At 54.0% G+C, this 16,982-nt stretch overlaps 1 protein-coding gene across 2 annotated transcripts in view; it reads left to right on the top strand.

Annotated features, from left to right (window-relative positions):
- Nucleotides 1-16,982, top strand: part of BCR (BCR activator of RhoGEF and GTPase) — a 138,627-nt gene that overhangs the window by 105,945 nt on the left and 15,700 nt on the right. For both annotated transcript variants that reach the window (XM_030815944.1, XM_030815945.1), the window contains exons 9-16: nucleotides 328-449; nucleotides 1,408-1,576; nucleotides 3,561-3,680; nucleotides 4,496-4,571; nucleotides 6,064-6,168; nucleotides 6,886-6,960; nucleotides 9,219-9,316; nucleotides 11,700-11,831. In XM_030815944.1, coding sequence (XP_030671804.1) covers nucleotides 328-449; nucleotides 1,408-1,576; nucleotides 3,561-3,680; nucleotides 4,496-4,571; nucleotides 6,064-6,168; nucleotides 6,886-6,960; nucleotides 9,219-9,316; nucleotides 11,700-11,831 — 897 coding nt within the window. The remainder of the gene's footprint in view (nucleotides 1-327; nucleotides 450-1,407; nucleotides 1,577-3,560; nucleotides 3,681-4,495; nucleotides 4,572-6,063; nucleotides 6,169-6,885; nucleotides 6,961-9,218; nucleotides 9,317-11,699; nucleotides 11,832-16,982) is intronic.

Here is a 16,982-nt window from a genome sequence, read left to right as displayed (position 1 = left end):
CTTGGCTGTGTGCCTCTTCAGACCCACACCTGCTACCTCCCCCTCTCCCCCATCCTCCCACCCTCTTCCAAAAGCTGAACACACAGGAGGGATTGGGAAATGTGTTGAACAAAGAAGTTACACATAAGCCCTGATGTGTTAGCGGGACTGTGAGATGAACAAAACGGTTCTGGAAAGTGGGTGTGAGGGTCAGATGTGGAGGGAGTGAAATCTTCCCAGGGAGAGAGCGTCTCTGGGTCAACCTGCTCCTGCTGGGCTGGGAGGGCTGAACACCCCCCACCCATCACCCCAGGCTGTCCCTGACCCCAGCCTTCCCTGTGCCCACAGCACCGGCAGCTGCTGAAGGACAGCTTCATGGTGGAGCTGGTGGAGGGGGCCCGCAAGCTGCGCCACGTCTTTCTCTTCACCGACCTGCTTCTCTGCACCAAGCTCAAGAAGCAGAGCGGAGGGTGAGTGACGATGTGGCCCCTGTCCCAGCGGTGACGCCGCCCTGACGCTCCAGGTCATGGAGGGTCTTGTCACGGCAGAGGTCAGTAGTGATGTAGCTAGGCCCCTCTATTTACATTCCGTTTCTGTTTAGGCACAATGCCAGGCGCCAGGTTCAAGATTGTCACTAGCAATCTGGAGACATCATGGGGCATCATGGTGACCAGCTTTGACTCCTGTAGTGAGGGGTAAACCCGACTGTGGCTTCCGGCACCATTGCAGAAAGGTCACCTCAGGACCCATCCGGGAAGTTCGAGATCAGGGGCTGCAGGCAGTGCTGGGTGGTGGCTGCTCCTTGTCTCCCTGAGCCTGGTGGTGGCTTTCCGAGTTATTCTCGGCTTAGGCCTGCACACACTCCACTCCTCCCTCCTCCCTGGGTTCACCCAGGTTGCACCAGGTTGGAATGGAGCAAAGAGGGCCACATTAGGAAGGACCAGCACGGGGCTCTTTCCTGCATCCTGCCGTTGCCCTGCTGAGTGGGTTTAATCAGTCAACTCACAGGAGAGCCTTAGTTCCCCCATCTGTCAGGAAAGGGGATGACGCCAGCTAGATCTGTAGTCCCTCAAACTTTACGGCCCTGGGGGTGGATTTCAGTCCTGTCCTGTCATTGTGCAGCCTTGATGTGCTCCCACATGAGCCTTCAACCTTAGGGCCAGCTCAGGATAAGGTGGATCTAGACTCCTGAGATGCCTGGGGCCTGCAGTCACATGTTCAGTGTCTGTTCCCAGGAATCACTGTTCCCAGGAATCCTGGCACCTGCCAGTAGCCTCATCCCAGTCTGTTCCATGGAACACGTGCTGGGTTTTAGGTCAGGTAAACCACGTATGGCCGAGAACACGGGCCCTTGGGCTTTTGACAGCAGTGACATCAGCCACGGAAGGCAGTCGGTGCATGTGAACATTCTTCTCTCCCCATCCCCAGCAAAACGCAGCAGTATGACTGCAAATGGTACATTCCGCTCACGGATCTCAGCTTCCAGATGGTGGATGAATCGGAGGCAGTGCCCAACATCCCCCTGGTGCCGGATGAGGAGCTGGACGCTTTGAAGATCAAGATCTCCCAGATCAAGAGTGACATCCAGAGAGAGAAGGTGCACGCCAGGGGAGCGAGGGCCGGGTTTGGTGTAGTCTGAGTGGGCAGCAGCCCCTGCACACGGCCAGTGGGTGCTTTCTCCGTCAGACCTCTGGGCCCCAGATCTGGTCTCTGGGACCCCTGTAAGCTCTCAGCTCTTGAGGGCTGGGCATCTGGGCACAGCTAGGTGCCCAATTGTTCTGAGAACCCCCAGCTAAATGGGGAGTACCATACCAGAGTGGCTGCCAACCCAGCCCTCCAGAAAAATGAAGGGAACTGGTCGTGGTCTCTGCAGTGCGGCTTTCACGGAATACTTCTTAGACCTGGTGGACCACCTCATACTTAGTTGTGTGACCTGTGACCAGGGGTCCCTCACGAGAGAAACTTGTTTATACTGGCAAGTTTAAACTATGTCCAGTTTATGCCTGCCTGACCATTGCTGTGGCACTGGGAGCCTGATTTTGTGTTTCACTGGCATCCCCGGGGAAAACTTAACCTAGGCAAACACCTCCTAGTTTTTCAGAAACACACCACCACAATAGGAAACAAGTTCAGAGATTTTACCTACAGGTTTTGGACAAGGAGGTGCCATGAGTAGGGAGGGCAGTCTTCTGTCCCTGGGTCACGCAAGGCAGAAATGAAGAGTCAGAGAGCGCATGACGGCTAGCAGTATTTATAAGGGAACAGGGTGTGATCACTTTAAGTTCACAGGCAAATGCCTGGATGGTCCTTTTAAGGAAGCAGCAGGAACGCGGGAGCTCAGTCAGCTGGGCGGGAGAGAGGCTTCTGGGTTCCCATCTCTGGCCACGGGCTTGAGCTGTTCGAGTGTGTGGGCTCCTGATACCCAGGCTGCATCCTTTGCTGTGTGGTTCCATTACATGGGTGAAGTACTGAGCCACCAGAGAGAAAGTCACAGCCAGACAGTGGAGGGCTTGGAGTAGTCCAGGATGCAGGGTTGGGGGAGGTGCTGGCTGTCCCCCATACAAGCTACCCTGATGGGGGCCAGGCCCAGGTGGGAGTGCCACCCCTCCAGGTGTTCAGGACTACCTGCCCTTGGTTTTTTCCAGAGATGTTTGAAGACTGTAAAAATGGTGAGGACAAGCCCCTCAATCAAAGGTTAGCCAGGCCAGAGGAGGCGGGTGGCCAAAAGGTTAGGCCTGGGTCCAGGTATGCCCAGGTAGGGTGGACGCAGCAGGACAGGAGGTCCTCAGCCCTTGCCCAGCTGCCCAGCCTGCTGTACCCAAACCCAGCACACTTAGGAACACAGGGAGCTTCAAGACTGGGGTGAACATTCTGTTGTCATCCTTGGGGGACTATGACCTCCAAGGTAGAGGGTGTCCCCACACAGAGTGGGAGCCAGTGCTCAGGGCAGCTGAGGCCTATTGACTGTTACTGTTGCATTCTCCATGTTCAGCTATTTGGGGGATGGGATGGGATGGGATGGGATGGGGCCCTACCTGGTGACAGGCAGCACACTTTTCTCCTCCCCAGGGATAGTGGCTTCTAGAGTGAAACACACGGCTCAGAGTAGGAAGGGCCTTCCCATCCAGGTTCTGTTGACAGTCATCTGGTCTTCTGCTGGCATCTCCACAAACGTGCCCAGGGGCCTGATGCTGAAACCTAGTTGGATTAGGAAGGGGGTGAGGGACCCTCTAGGTCACAGCGGCCTCCTGGACATTGTCTCAATTTGGGAAAATGAAAGGCAGGGATGTTGGTAAAAGTCTTCTCTCCGCCCTTATGAGAGGAAAGACTTAATTGCTCCAAAAAAGGTTTACTGAGCATGTCCTGCAGCTTATGCCATGCCTTGACCCTGTAAAAAAGCTGTTTCTGTCCTCCAAAGGCCACCAGCAACTGCGGTCTGGGGTCCTGGTCTGTGCGGAGTGGAGAGATGGGATTCTTGCCCTCTGCAGGCTGAATGCAGCTGGTGGTGGGGATGGATGGAGTGAGAGTGGGTTGTGTGGGACGCTGGAATGGGAAGGTGAGGCTGTGGCATCTCCCCACAGAGGGCGAACAAGGGCAGCAAGGCCACGGAGAGGCTGAAGAAGAAGCTGTCGGAGCAGGAGTCGCTGCTGCTGCTTATGTCTCCCAGCATGGCCTTCAGGGTGCACAGCCGCAATGGCAAGGTGAGCACCTGCTGTTCCAGCCCCTCCTGCTCTCCTGGCCTGGGATGGGCTCCTGGTTGCCTAATGGCAGTGCGTTTTCACTTGGACGCGCCCCACTCTGAAAGAGGCTTGTCCAGCATGGTGCATGCAAGCACACTCATTCCTTTGTCGGGGGCTTTGGGCATAGCCCCCAGGTTGAGTGGCAGCTGGCTCAGCTCCCACAGCTGGGAGTGGGCAGGGTCTCCAGGGAGGGTATAGGGCAGGGGAGCCTAGCAGGTTTGTGCAGACGTGGCCCTTGGTACAGGGATGCTGCCCCGGGGCCTTGAGGGCCAGAGACACACCTTCTGTCCTGAGTCTGGCTCCTGCTGCCATCTGTAACCTGGGCCTCTCCCTCCTGTCAATACTTATCTGTCAATGTCCAGAATGGTTTGTTTTCTAGCCTGGCTAGGAAAGGCAGCTGGTGGGCTCTGCAGAAGCCTCACCTCTGGGCTAGTGTGGGGCTTGTGGATTGAATGCAGGAGGTCAGGTCTGGATTAACCTTCACCTCTGCAGATCCCACCTGGTCACCTCCATGTCCCTAAGCTGTGCCCCTCTGCCAGCATCACACCCTGACCCATGTAGTTCAGGTGAGAGATTGTGCCAGAGGTGCTGTGGCACCCAGCTGGCAGGAAGGGTAGGGAGTGCCAGAAGCGACATGCCAAGCCATGAGCACACCTGGCCACTGGGCTCCAGTCAGTTGGAGATACGAGTTGTGTGCTCTAAGGTGCCCCGGGCCTACCAGGCATTTGCGTAGCCAGGGCGGAGATAACTCGATGTGTTCTTCTCGCCCACCCTAGAGTTACACGTTCCTGATCTCCTCTGACTATGAGCGTGCAGAGTGGAGGGAGAACATCCGGGAGCAGCAGAAGAAGTGTGAGTATCCTCTGTCCCAAGAGGGGCTGGGCTTCAAACCATTAGGGCCAGGCTGGCAGCTCCTGTGGTTTTAAACCTTCTTTTTTATTTTGAAGGGTTTTATCCAAGTGAAATGTTGCATGGAGGGCTAATTTAGAAAACAAGTTGGAGACAGCCATCCCGATAGGCCCCCAGCCCTCTTGTCTGCCTGCCTGCCTATCATGTCCCCATCCCCTGGGCACTCATTTCCCCACTGCCCTGTGATCCCCTGTGAATTCCCCTTCCCCAGGCCTTTTCCAGATTCCACACCTGCCCCTACACACACCCCTGCCATCTCCCCCCAGCCTGCTGCCCATACACCCCACCCCTGGCCTGCTCCTTAGGCCTTTCTGGGACCCTGCCACCACCCCATTTTCTTGGCCTCCCCCATTTCCCTTCATCTACTCCTCATCCCCTGGGCCTTCCCTGCCCCAGCCAGTGCTGATGCTAAAGGGGCCTTTGGCTGGGCGCACTTGGGCAGCCACACTGTGCTGGCCCCACTGCCCTGTTCATATGGCCGGGGTTGCCCGCTCTCAGCACAGGGGCGCTCCCTCCTGTCTGGGGCAGCCCCTTCCTTCTCTGGGCACTTCCCTCTGTCAGGGCGCTCCTTCCTTCGGGTCCCGCCTGGTGGTGTCGGTGGGGAAGGCAGACCTGGTTCCCTCCTTGGAGGTTTGGGATTCACATGCCATCCTTACCGAGATGTTCCCACTGGGACTCTGTGCCATTGTCCCTCTTGCAGGGGGAGCTGGGCTGAGCACTGTATCCAGGTAGCCCGGTCCTCCCACAGCTGTGGGCCATCTCCTGCAAAGCAGTGTCTTTCACAGAGACCCTGGGCTGGGGCTCTGCATGCTTCTGGCCTGGCCTGACCTGACCTCCCGCCCCCTCAGGCTCATCATTCTCACCTATGCAGAGCCACGTCTCAGTCCCCAGTGCCACCGTAGCCTGGGGGATCGAGGATCTCCAGGCAGCCCTGCCGGTGCTTGTGTCCCAGGGTTTCCTGTCATAACATAGGAGCCCCAGCCATTTCCAGAGTGGCAGCCTCTGTTCCCTGTTCAGTATTATGCCCAGAAATAAGCCCCTTTTCCTCACCTGGTGGAGAAACGGGGCCTTTGTTAGCAAAGGAGGGGCAGAGCCATGCTGCTGTCTGTCTGGGGAGACCTCACAGGGAGGTGTTCCCAGTCCGGCCGCTCATTCTCAGACCTGCCTTGTGGCTGTGCATAGGTAGCGTGGAACGTGTATGTTTGTAAGTCTCATGCTAAGACTCCTCCAGGTGTGGGCTCTCCAGGGCCACACCTCGCTCTGCTGCCAGACTAGCACTGCACTTGGTAGCCGAGTGCCCTCTCCTGAGCCTCCAAGCCCTGGCATCAGTTCTTGCCATGCCCGTTCCCCAGGGTGTGGTGGGGGTCCAGCGGGAGGGGCCAGAGGGCCAAGGAGCAGACTGACCAGTTGGTGCACCTCTTTTCCAACCTCCCAGGTTTCAAAAGCTTCTCCCTGACATCTGTGGAGCTGCAGATGCTGACCAACTCGTGTGTGAAACTCCAGACCGTCCACAGCATTCCGCTGACCATCAATAAGGAAGGTGGGCCCGCCCCCCTGTGTACAGGGCACCTGCAGGGAGGGCAGGCAGCTAGCCCGAAGGCTGATCCCCTTTTCCCATTAGCACTTTTGTTGGGACTAGTGGTCTTTGGTTCAGAAGGAAAAGCTGTGCTTGTGAGGGCCTCTTGTCTCCTCCCACGAGTGGACAAGGTGGGTTAGCAGCAGTTTCTCCCTGAGTGGCTGCTGCTGGGTGGTTGAGGAGATGCATGGCTTCTGTTCCTAGTCACGAGGCTGCAGCAGATGCTCCTCAGATGCTCTGTGCCTTGGATCTGGCCCCACTTCCGTCCTCCCAGCCCTCCTCTCCTCCAGCTACGTGCCAGCCGGCACTTTTGGTCAAGCTGAGTTTTGCATTCACTGTTGCACGTATGCTCAGTCACACACACAGCATATGCTATGCACATGTGTCCACACAAACCCCACCCACATCCCACGTCACCCCGACCCCCTCTGCTGTCCTTGGAACCTTATTACACTTTGGGTCACTGGTTTGCCTGTGTTGTGAAACCAACCGGATCCTGAGATCCCCAAGACAGAAATCATTATGAGTATGTTTTTGGCCCATGACACTGGCTTGCCTTGTGCCAGGCAGATGGCAGCCACGCGGTGTCCACCGGATGGTTGATTTTGAAGCATAGTTAGTTTGTCACCTGCCTCCCTTTCCCAGGACAACAGAAGCTCACCTCTTTGGTCTTTTGCACAGATGATGAGTCTCCGGGGCTGTATGGGTTTCTGAATGTCATCGTCCACTCAGCCACTGGATTTAAGCAGAGTTCAAGTAAGTACTGGTATGGGGAGGAAGGTTGCAGCAGCCGAGCCAGGGCTCTCCACCCAGGAAGGACTAATCGGGTAGGGTGTGGGGAAACAGGGAGGTTGTTCAGATGACCACGGGACACCTTTGACCCCTGGCCGCTGTGGAGTGTTTGTGCTGGTTGATGCCTTCTGGGTGTGGAATTGTTTTTCTCGGAGTGGCCTCTGCCCTCTCCCTAAGCCTGTCTCAGATCCTGGGAGCTGGTGAGCTGCCCCCTGCAGGTGGATTGTGTAATCACAGGAGTTTGGCAAGGAGTTTGACAAACATCCTCTGGGGTGCACAGTCTTGGGTCCAAGCCAGGAGGGCTGTCAGCAGTGCACCTTCACCCCACAGAAGAGCAGCTTTGGCTCCTCTGTCGAGCTGGATGGATACTACTATTTTTTTCCTTCCCCTCTAAGTGGGGGTCCCCCCAGCTACTGGAGCTGTCAGAACAGTGAAGGCTGGTAACACATCAGTTGCACTGTATAAGTTTCTAGAGGCTGGGCGCGGTGGCTCATGCCTGTAATCCCAGCACTTTGGGAGACTGAGGCAGGTGGATCGCTTGAGCTCGCAAGTTGGAGACCAGCCTGACCAACATGGTGAAACTCTGTGTCTACTAAAAATACAAAGATGCCAGGTGCGGTGGCTCACGCCTGTAATCCCAGCACTTTGGGATGCTGAGGCAGGTGGATCACTTGAGCTCTGGAGTTTGAGACCAGCCTGACCAACATGGTGAAACCCTGTGTCTACTAAAAATACAAAAATTAGCCAGGGTAGGTGGTGGGCACCTGTAATCCCAACTACTTGGGAGGCTAAGGCAAGAGAATCACTTGAACCCAGGAGGCGGAGGTTGCAGTGAGCCGAGCTTGTGCCACTGCATTCCAGCCTGGGCAACAGAGCGAGACTCCGCCTCAAAAAAAAAACAAAAAGTTCCTAGAAACAGCAAAATGTGGAGACAGAAAGCCTACCAGGGATTGTTGGGGGATGGGGTTGCGAGAGAGGACTAACTGCAGATGAACCCAAGGGGACTTTTTAGGTGAGAGCAGTGTCATGAAAAGACTGTGGTGCTGTTTGCTCTCGCGTTTAAATTTCCTAAAATTCCTTAAACCCTAGACTTGGAATGGATGAATTACATGACATGCAGATTGCACCTTCATAACATTGTAACACAAATAATCTTTCCCCTGGGCCCCTGTGTCTGGCTGTCTCATAAATGCTGGTGTTTCCCTCGTGGGCCTCCCTCCATCCCTGTATCTCCTCCTGGGTCCTGTCTGTGAGCAATACAGCGTGACACCCTACGCTGCCCCGTGGTCCCGGGCTTGTCTCTCCTTGCCTCCCTGCTACCTTTCTTTCTATCTCTTCCTTGCCCCATGCACTCAACCTTGCATCCCCAAACCAAACCTATTATTCGTGGACCCCAAACTTGTTCCTCTTATGTCCTGTCCCTTTGAGGGGCACCACCATCCACCCCCGTGGCCAAGCCAGAAACCGTGGTCCGCTCTCCCTCTGTTAAATGCCATTCTCCATCAGTGAGGCTTCTTAGTCATCTCTGATTGCCTGGCCAGGCCCTGGCTGCGGCCTCCTCCCTGGTCTTTGTAGCTCTGGACGTCCCTGCAGAAAGGGTCGCTGCCACCAGGCCTCTCCATCCCCCGTCTCAGGTAGTTTTTCTAAAACGCAAACCCCACCCTGCCACTTACCGCCCACAGCCCAGCCCCACTCTTCTCCAGGCCTTGCCTCCTTCCCTTCCCCCTGCACCCCACGACTTCCCCAGCACTGAGCTGCTTCCCATGCCCCACAGTGGCCTGGAGTCCCCTTTGCCTTAACTCTTTGCCCGATAATACAGCAGAGTCTGCTCTGATTGTAGGAGCTTCCCACATACCCCAGGATGGCTGGCCTCTGCTGTGGCATCACTGTGTAACGATGGCATGTACACCTCTCTGTCCCCACCAGTGCAGGGCCCTTCTCGTCGTAGGGGCTTTAGCTGGGGTTTGTGGACTGACTGACTGAACGAATGTGGGAAGTCCCATTTCCCAGCCGCACCCAGGGAAATTCCACAGAGCAGGCAGGGGCATCGCACCACGTGCTGGTGTTCACCCAGACCCCAATTAGGTGTTTAATTTTTAAAAAGAAAGTTAAAACCTTTTTTATTTTTTTTTTCTGATTCTGCAAATAACACCTGCTCTCTTATAGACCATGTGGGTGATGTGGAAAAGACCTGTGACCTCCATGTCCCCTTCTCCCCACAGATCTGTACTGCACCCTGGAGGTGGATTCCTTTGGGTATTTTGTGAATAAAGCAAAGACGCGCGTCTACAGGGACACAGCTGAGCCAAACTGGAACGAGGTGAGGAGCTGATTCCACAAGGGCCCAGCCTGCCAGCCGGGGCACAGGATGTTTTCCACTGGAGATAATCTAAAGCTTCAGGGGCTCCCTGAGGGCTTCCCCCGAAGGCAGTGCTGCTGAATTCCAGCAATCTCCTGGGGGGCCAGTAGGTGACGTGTCCAAGAGATTTTATCTCTGTTCCTGAAAACCTTACCCACCCCATCATCACAAAGAAGCCGCCTATTTTGCTGGAGAAGTGTTTGGAAAGAGACTTAAAAAGGCTTTTTGTCTGCCTTTGTTAGCGCTTATGTTTACTTGGTAGGTTTCCATAGAGTTTTTCCGCAGAAGTTGGAATGAGTTCCCGTGACCCTCTTGGCTTCCGGAAGCCTGGGGCTCTGCTGGTGGGGCTGGGACAGGGACTGTGGGGTCCTGCTTGCTTGTCTCGGGGTGTTGGGTTTGTATTGTGTGTCGCCGTGCCTTCCTCCACCTTGGAGAGCTGCTGTGTGAGTCACTTAGCCATTTGGCCCTGTCCCTTCAGGAGTAGGGGAATGATTGCAGAGAGGCCTATATTGACTAAGTCCCAGATCCATGAGAGGTGCCATTTCCCAGCTTCTGCAGCAGCTGTGACCTCGAAGGTCTCATTCTTGATGATGCAGGTAGAGGCAGCTGGGCCTGCAGAGAGCTGCCTCCCACCCCCGCTCCTGCGAAGGAGGAAGCCAAGAGCCCCCAGGCTGCTTGGTCTACATGGGTCACCAGGCTGGTGGATCGAGCAGTGGGGCTGGAACCCAGGTCTCCTTTCTCAGCATCCACTACTCTTTGATCATTTTAGACATGTTGCTTGAATACTACAAGGGCACAAGGAGCTCAGTAAAATTACCTGGTCATTGTAGCTCTGGACATCCCTGCAGAGAGGGCTGAGTGGCAGCTGGGATGAGAGGAGGTATAAGAGCCACAGGTGATCCATCGAAGAAGCCTTTGCAGAGACCAAGAGTGCCATGACCCAGCAGAGACAACAAGAGAGGGTGCCAGGCAGTGTGCAAAAGGTTCAGGTGCCAGGCAGCCACGGAAGCTCCAGGGAGGCATGAAGGCATGAGGGTTAGATTGTAGCAGGTCACCTCCACCACCCACACTGTCCATGAAGATCTGGGCTTGGGGACACTCACATGTTCCTGACGCACACACCCACCCACCCCATCCCCTATTCAGGTTCAGAAATTCCTGCTGCTTTCTTCTTCCCTCACGCTCCTCCATTTCCCTGCCAAGAAGCCATGCGTGCACACGCCTTGGTGTGAAGTGCAGATTCACCAATGGCACCGTCAGGGTGACAGAGGAGAGAGTTAACACCACACACCCACGGCAGACAACTGGAAAGCTAGGGGAGCAGTTTTTCCTCCAAGTCCCTCTCCCTCCTGTATCAACCCCAAGGATCACTCTTTGTTTCCTTTTAGATATAATTCCTTTTTTAAAGAGCGGTTTTAGGTTTGCAGCAAAATAGAGCAGAAAGAACAGAGTTCCCATGTACCCGCTGTCCCCCACCTCAATTATGGACATCCCACACCAGGGTGGGACATGAGTTACAGTTGATGAGCCTGCATTAACCCATCATTACCACCCAGAGTTCATAGCTGACATTAGGTAGGGTTCATCCTTGGTGTTACACATGTTATGTGTTTTGATAAACGTGGAATGACATGTATCCACCATAATAATATCTTACAGAATAGTCTCACCGCCATAAAAGTGAACCCGCATCAACAGATCATTATCATTCAGAGTCCACAGAAATATCTTTTTTTGAGGGAGAGTCTCACGCTGTTGGCCAGGCTGGAATGCAGTGGCATGATCTTAGCTCACTGCAGCCTCCGCCTCCCGGATTCAAGCCGTTCTCATGCTTCAGCCTCACAAGTAGCTGGGATCACAGGGATGCACCAGCACGCCCGACTAATTTTTGTGTTTTTAGTAGGATAGGGTTTCGCCATGTTGGCTAGGTTAGTCTCGTACTCCTGGTCTCAAGTGATCTGCCCACCTTGGCCTCCCAAAGTACTGGGATTACAGGTGTGAGCCACCGTGCCCAGCCCATAGAAATATGTTTTAACAAGCACCCTGGCGATTGTGAGGCAGGTGGTGCGGGGATCACCCTTTGAGATGCTGGTGTAAGGAGTTTGGATTAGGCTTGAAAGGCAATCAGAGCTTCTGGAAGCATCCAGGCTGGGCCACAGTCTCATGCCAGGGGTGCTTACAGGGAACACTTCCATGAGTCCCAGGACTAAGGGAGGAGGGTCTCAGGCATCGGTCCCTCTGGGCCAGCAAGGGCGGCAGGGAGAGCCCCGGTTCAGAGGACCCTTCAGCCGTAACATTGACCCGTTTGTTCACACTGGACTTCCCTTCTCCCTCGGGGCTGCAGGAATTTGAGATAGAGCTGGAGGGCTCCCAGACCCTGAGGATACTGTGCTATGAAAAGTGTTACAACAAGACGAAGATCCCCAAGGAGGACGGCGAGAGCACGGACAGACTCATGGGGAAGGGCCAGGTCCAGGTGAGGCAGCCATCCCTACCCTCCCCTGCCCGATGCATGGCGTCGTTTTTCATGCAGCCCTTGGGGACACTGAGATGGCAATGGCCTTGCACCCAGGGTAGGGTGGGGTGGGCAGCTGTGGCTCTGAAACATCCACCGTGGGAGACCTGAGCCGGTGCCTGCATGTGTCTTGATGGGTCTTGACGTACTGCCCTCTGTCTGCGTGTCTGTTGTGTCGGCTCATTCCCAAAGGAATTTCCATTCAACTTGGTTTTGCAGCTGGGGCCTCAGTTCCTGCCTGGCCTTAGGAGAACCCAAAGGCAGAACAGTTAGGTGGTGTCCTGGGCTGAAATTGGCCCATCCTGTGCCAGTCTTCTTAGAAAAGCACAGGAGTCCCAGAGGCTGCCTGCAAGCACCGGGGCCCCAGAGGCTGCCTGCTTGGCATCCCCTATCTGTGGTCTAGACCCAGTTTCTAGGGTATAGAGCTGTATCTCGGAACAGGGTGCACACAGACAGGTCTCCTCCCAGGCTAGTCTGGAAGCCCCCAGGTGAGACCGAGAATGTGTCCATACAGGACCAGCAAGGGGGCCCTGGTTCTTAAGGAGACTGCCTGGGCCCTCTGTCCTTCAGAAGCTTATCTAGCCCCTGGGAGCCCACCACCATTGTTTCCTGGAGGATCATAGCTGGCGCCCCAGGCCCTGTTTCTCCTGTTCCCACCCTCACAATTCCGCGGGGGTAGCTGGGAGGAAGCCCTGGTCGTGCTTTCTTTACAGTGCATTATATCGGTGGGTCGTGGGTACAGCTCTCTCTTCCCAGGACCTTCCATCTTCACAAGAGGCCTCTAGAGGGAGTGGGTTTGGCATTCCACATGCCCCTAGAAGCACAGGGCTCCCCAGGAAGCCCTGTCTCCCTCCCTAAGCAGGAAGTAAAAATCCTCTTGTGGTTAAATACCAAGTGCCAGGCCGGGTGCAGTGGCTCACGCCTGTAATCCCAGCACTTTGGGAGGCCGAGGTGGGCGGATCATGAGGTCAGGAGATGGAGACCATCCTGGCTAACACCATGAAACCCCGTCTCTACTAAAAATACAAAAAATTAGCCAGGCGTGGTGGCGGGCACCCGTAGTCCCAGCTACTCGGGAGGCTGAGGCAGGAGAATGGCGTGAACCTGGGAGGCGGAGCTTGCAATGAGTCGAGATCACACCGCTGAACTCCAGCCTGGGTGACAGAGCGAGACTCCATCTCAAAAAAAAAAAAAAAAAAAACCAAGTGCCCGGAAGAATGAAGGGAGAGGGTGGCTCTTCCCTGAGTCACTTGTCATCTTCGCTGATGGGTCCCACATTCTCATTCAGATCAGCAAATCTTTACCAAGTGCTGGCTTCACCCCCTTCTGCCACCCCGGCCTGGCTGGCCACGTCTTCAGAGGTGCAGCTACTGCCTGTTTTTCTACCTTGGAAGCTTATAAGGGAACTCAGTGGATCAGAGCCACCTGGGGCTCCCTATACTTTGAGATCACGTTTAAAAGCAAAAAGCCTCCTCTGGCACATGCCTGTAATCCAGCTACTCAGGAGGCTGAAGCGGGAGGATTGCTTGGGCCCAGGTATTCAAGACCATCCTGGGCAACATAGTGAGACCCCTGTCTAAAACAAAATAAATTAACTAAAAATTGCTCTCAGCTCTCCTGTCCCTCTCCCATTGCACTGTCTTGTTCACCCTGCCAGCCTTTGTGTGGATTCTCATGGTGGGAGATTGTACCACGCAGATGGGCCACACCAGTCTTGATGGAGTACTTAGTGCTGGTCTCCTTTGAGATCCAAAGTATTTTAGCATCAGTCAAGTGACAGTCATAGTTTGGGTGATGGTCACGGCTCAGGTCCTTTTTTACATGTGCTTTCTTTGGTTGTTGTTGTTGTTCTTTGTTTTCTTGAGACAGTATCTGGCTGTGTCTCCCAGGCTGGCTTGCAGTGGCAGGATCATAGCTCACTGCAACCTCAAACTCCTGGCTCAAGCAATCCTCATGCCCTAGCCTCCCAAGTCGTTGGGATTACAGACATGCCCCACCATGCCCGGCTAAGTTTTTTTTGTTGTTTTTTTTTTTTTTTTGAGACGGAGTTTTGCTCTTGTTGCCCAGGCCAGAGTGCAGTGCTGTGATCTTGGCTCTCTGCAACCTCCTGGGTTCAAGCAATTCTCTTGCCTCGGCCTCCCAAAGTGCTGGGATTACAGGCCTGAGCCACTGTGCCTGGCCACATGTGCTTTCCAATTCAGTCCTTGCAGCAGATCTTTGAGAGAGCTCATTTGACACTCAGGAGATGCTTCTCTAACCTGCTCAGAATCAGGGCCCTGGGTATTCAGGGAGGTAGAGGGAGCAGACTGCAAAGCCAGTCATGCTCCCATCGCTCCCACTTCCCTCTCCCTCTCCGTGTTTTCCATCTCCCCCACCCAGCCTAGGGCATTCCTCCCCCACAGTCCAGCCTGCATCTGGCACAGCCTCACTGCTCAGCGCAGGGATACTCACAGCCTGGGTGCCTGGCTCCTTTTGTCAGCTCATCAAACCAGGTAAAGGGAGGTTCAGATTCTGCCAACCATTGACTCAACTCATCCAAATCTTCAACCACTGGAATCCTGGGAGTGGCTGGATTTGAACCAGGGCCTCTGAGTACTGTTGCTAAGTAACTGGGGGTCTCAGTGAGAGAGAGAAAAGAGCTGATAGGCCTCTTCCTGTGTTACCATGTCAGGCCCTCTTTTGAAACTCTTTTCTGCGATGCTACTGAAGTATTTATGCACATGACCTGTGCTCTTCTGTCAGTCTAGGGGTGTGGCTGAGCACCCCACCCCATCCTGGGGAAGAGGAGAGCAGTAAGTGTCGAAGAAAAACCCGAGTGGACAGCAGTTAAAGTGGTAAAAGCAGGCTTTATTTAGTAACTATCGTGATGGGGAAAAGACTAGAAATGGAAGGCCTAGAAATGGGCTCAATGCTGAATTCACATGGATGAGTGGACACTTACAGCCAAGAAGCAGGGTAGGGGTTGATGGATGGAAAATGATGAAGCAACATCAGGGGGAAGAGGGATTCTGGTGAAACCGACCCAACAGGATTCTTGCTGAAGACAGGCCAGAGTGATCGATCTCCCCTGGGGGATGGCGTGGGGTGAGGAATCTGATCAGATAGCAAGGGCAGGGGGTTCTGGCTAAACGGACTTAGCAGGATTCTTGCAAAATTTGGGCCCTTGAGAACATGCCCAAGGATGGGATCTAGCTGGAATAAAGAGCTGGGGTGACCAGATGAGTTCCGTCAAGGAGAGTCTTTGTTACTCCCCCACCACACTCAGTGTGACCTGTGTGTTACTGTCCCACTGGCCCAAATGTGTTTCCTCACCTTTCCTTCCTTTCCTTCCTTCCTTCTTTCCTTTTCTTTCTTTCTTCCTTTCCTTTTGCCTTTCTTTCTTCTTCAGAGTCTCACTGTCTTGCCCAGGCTGGAGTGCAGTGGTGCCACCTCAGCTTGCTGCAACCTCCGCCTCCCAGGTTCAAGCGATTCTGCTGCCGCAGCCTCCTGAATAGCTGTTATTACAGGCATGTGCCACCACACCTGGCTAATTTTTTTTTGTATTTTTAGTAGAGACAGGGTTTCGCCATGTTGGCCAGGCTGGTCTCGAACTCCTGACCTCCAGTGGTCCACCCGCCTTGGCCTCCCAAAGTGCTGGGATTATAGGCGTGAGCCACTGCACTCAGCCTCCTCACCTTTAAATCTTCCCCAAATATTTGTTCAAAACAAACATCACTCATTTTGTGTTCCTGCTGCAAGAGACCCCCTGGGGCCTGCCCCTCTCCAAGTCTGTTTTTTGTTTTTTAAGACAGAGTCTCGCTCTGTCGCCCAGGCTGGAGTGCAGTGGCATGATCTTGGCTCACTGCAAGCTCCGCCTCCCGGGTTCACGCCATTCTCCTGCCTCAGCCTCCGGAGTAGCTGGGACTATAGGCGCCTGCCACCATGCCTGGCTAATTTTCTGTATTTTTAGTAGAGATGGGGTTTCACCGTGGTCTCAATCTCCTGACCTCATGATCCGCCCGCCTCGGCCTCCCAAAGTGCTGGGATTACAAGCATGAGCCACTGAGCCTGGCTCCAAGACTGTTTAGGGGCTACATAAGTTTCTCTCCTATTGGCGCCTCCACCACATGGACCATGTCTCGTACATCTCGGAATGCCCCCCAGGCACATCACAGACCCCCCCTGCATGGGTGAATGGCTGTGTGGACGAGACCTACATGGCCCTCAGATAATCCTTGAAATACAAATGGGGATTCTCGGTGCCTTCATGACGGTATCCACCTTACCTGACCATACGTCGCCCAACTCCCATCACATCCCCTGTGATGTGATCTTTATTTTGGCTTGTCTCTGCTGCTGGAAAGTAAATGTGGAGGACAGGGCTTTGTCCAGTTCATTCTCTGTGGTATCTCCAGTATGCAGACAGAGACATAAAACATACATCTATATCTGTAAGTTATTTAATACATTGTTTAATGGATCTAGAGTTTATATATATATATATACTTATATGTATATGTATACGTGTGTGTATATATATATACGTGTATATGTATACGTATGTGTGTGTGTGTATATATATACATATATATATATAGTAAAATATATATTGGCACAAAGCAAGTACTGTTACATGCACTGGAAATTGCTGAGCCAGGCACCTGCCCTCTCACAGATAAAGGTGCTGAAATTCCCAGAGGTGGCTGGGGCGGGAGCCAGCCAAGCCTGGGGCTTCTCCGCCACGCTGTGCATGTGCCCTGTGGTGGTCGGGGCCTTCATGGTGAGGGGGTCGGGGAGTTCAGAGTTTGGACTCCCACCTGCATCCCTGCACCATGGGCAGCCTTTTTATCTTAGCCAGAAGGCTGAGAAGTAATTCCTTTTTTAAAAAATTGTAAAATATGCACAATGTAAAATGTCCCAGGTATTTTTAAGTGTGCAGTTCAGTGGCATCAGGCACATTCACATTGTTGTGCAACCATCACCACCATCATCTCCAGAACTTTTTTTTCATCCTCTCAAACTGAAACTCTACACCCATTAAACAATAACTCCCAGGGGGGCAGGTGCAGAAACAATAACTCACCATTCCCCCTGCCCCCAGCTCCTGTTAACCTCTAGTCTACTTTCTGCCTC

Source organism: Nomascus leucogenys, chromosome 7b (genome assembly GCF_006542625.1).
Source record: "Nomascus leucogenys isolate Asia chromosome 7b, Asia_NLE_v1, whole genome shotgun sequence".
NCBI classification, from domain to species: domain Eukaryota; kingdom Metazoa; phylum Chordata; class Mammalia; order Primates; family Hylobatidae; genus Nomascus; species Nomascus leucogenys.
Note: the sequence above shows the minus strand (reverse complement) of the source record. Positions and strands in the feature narration are given on the sequence as shown.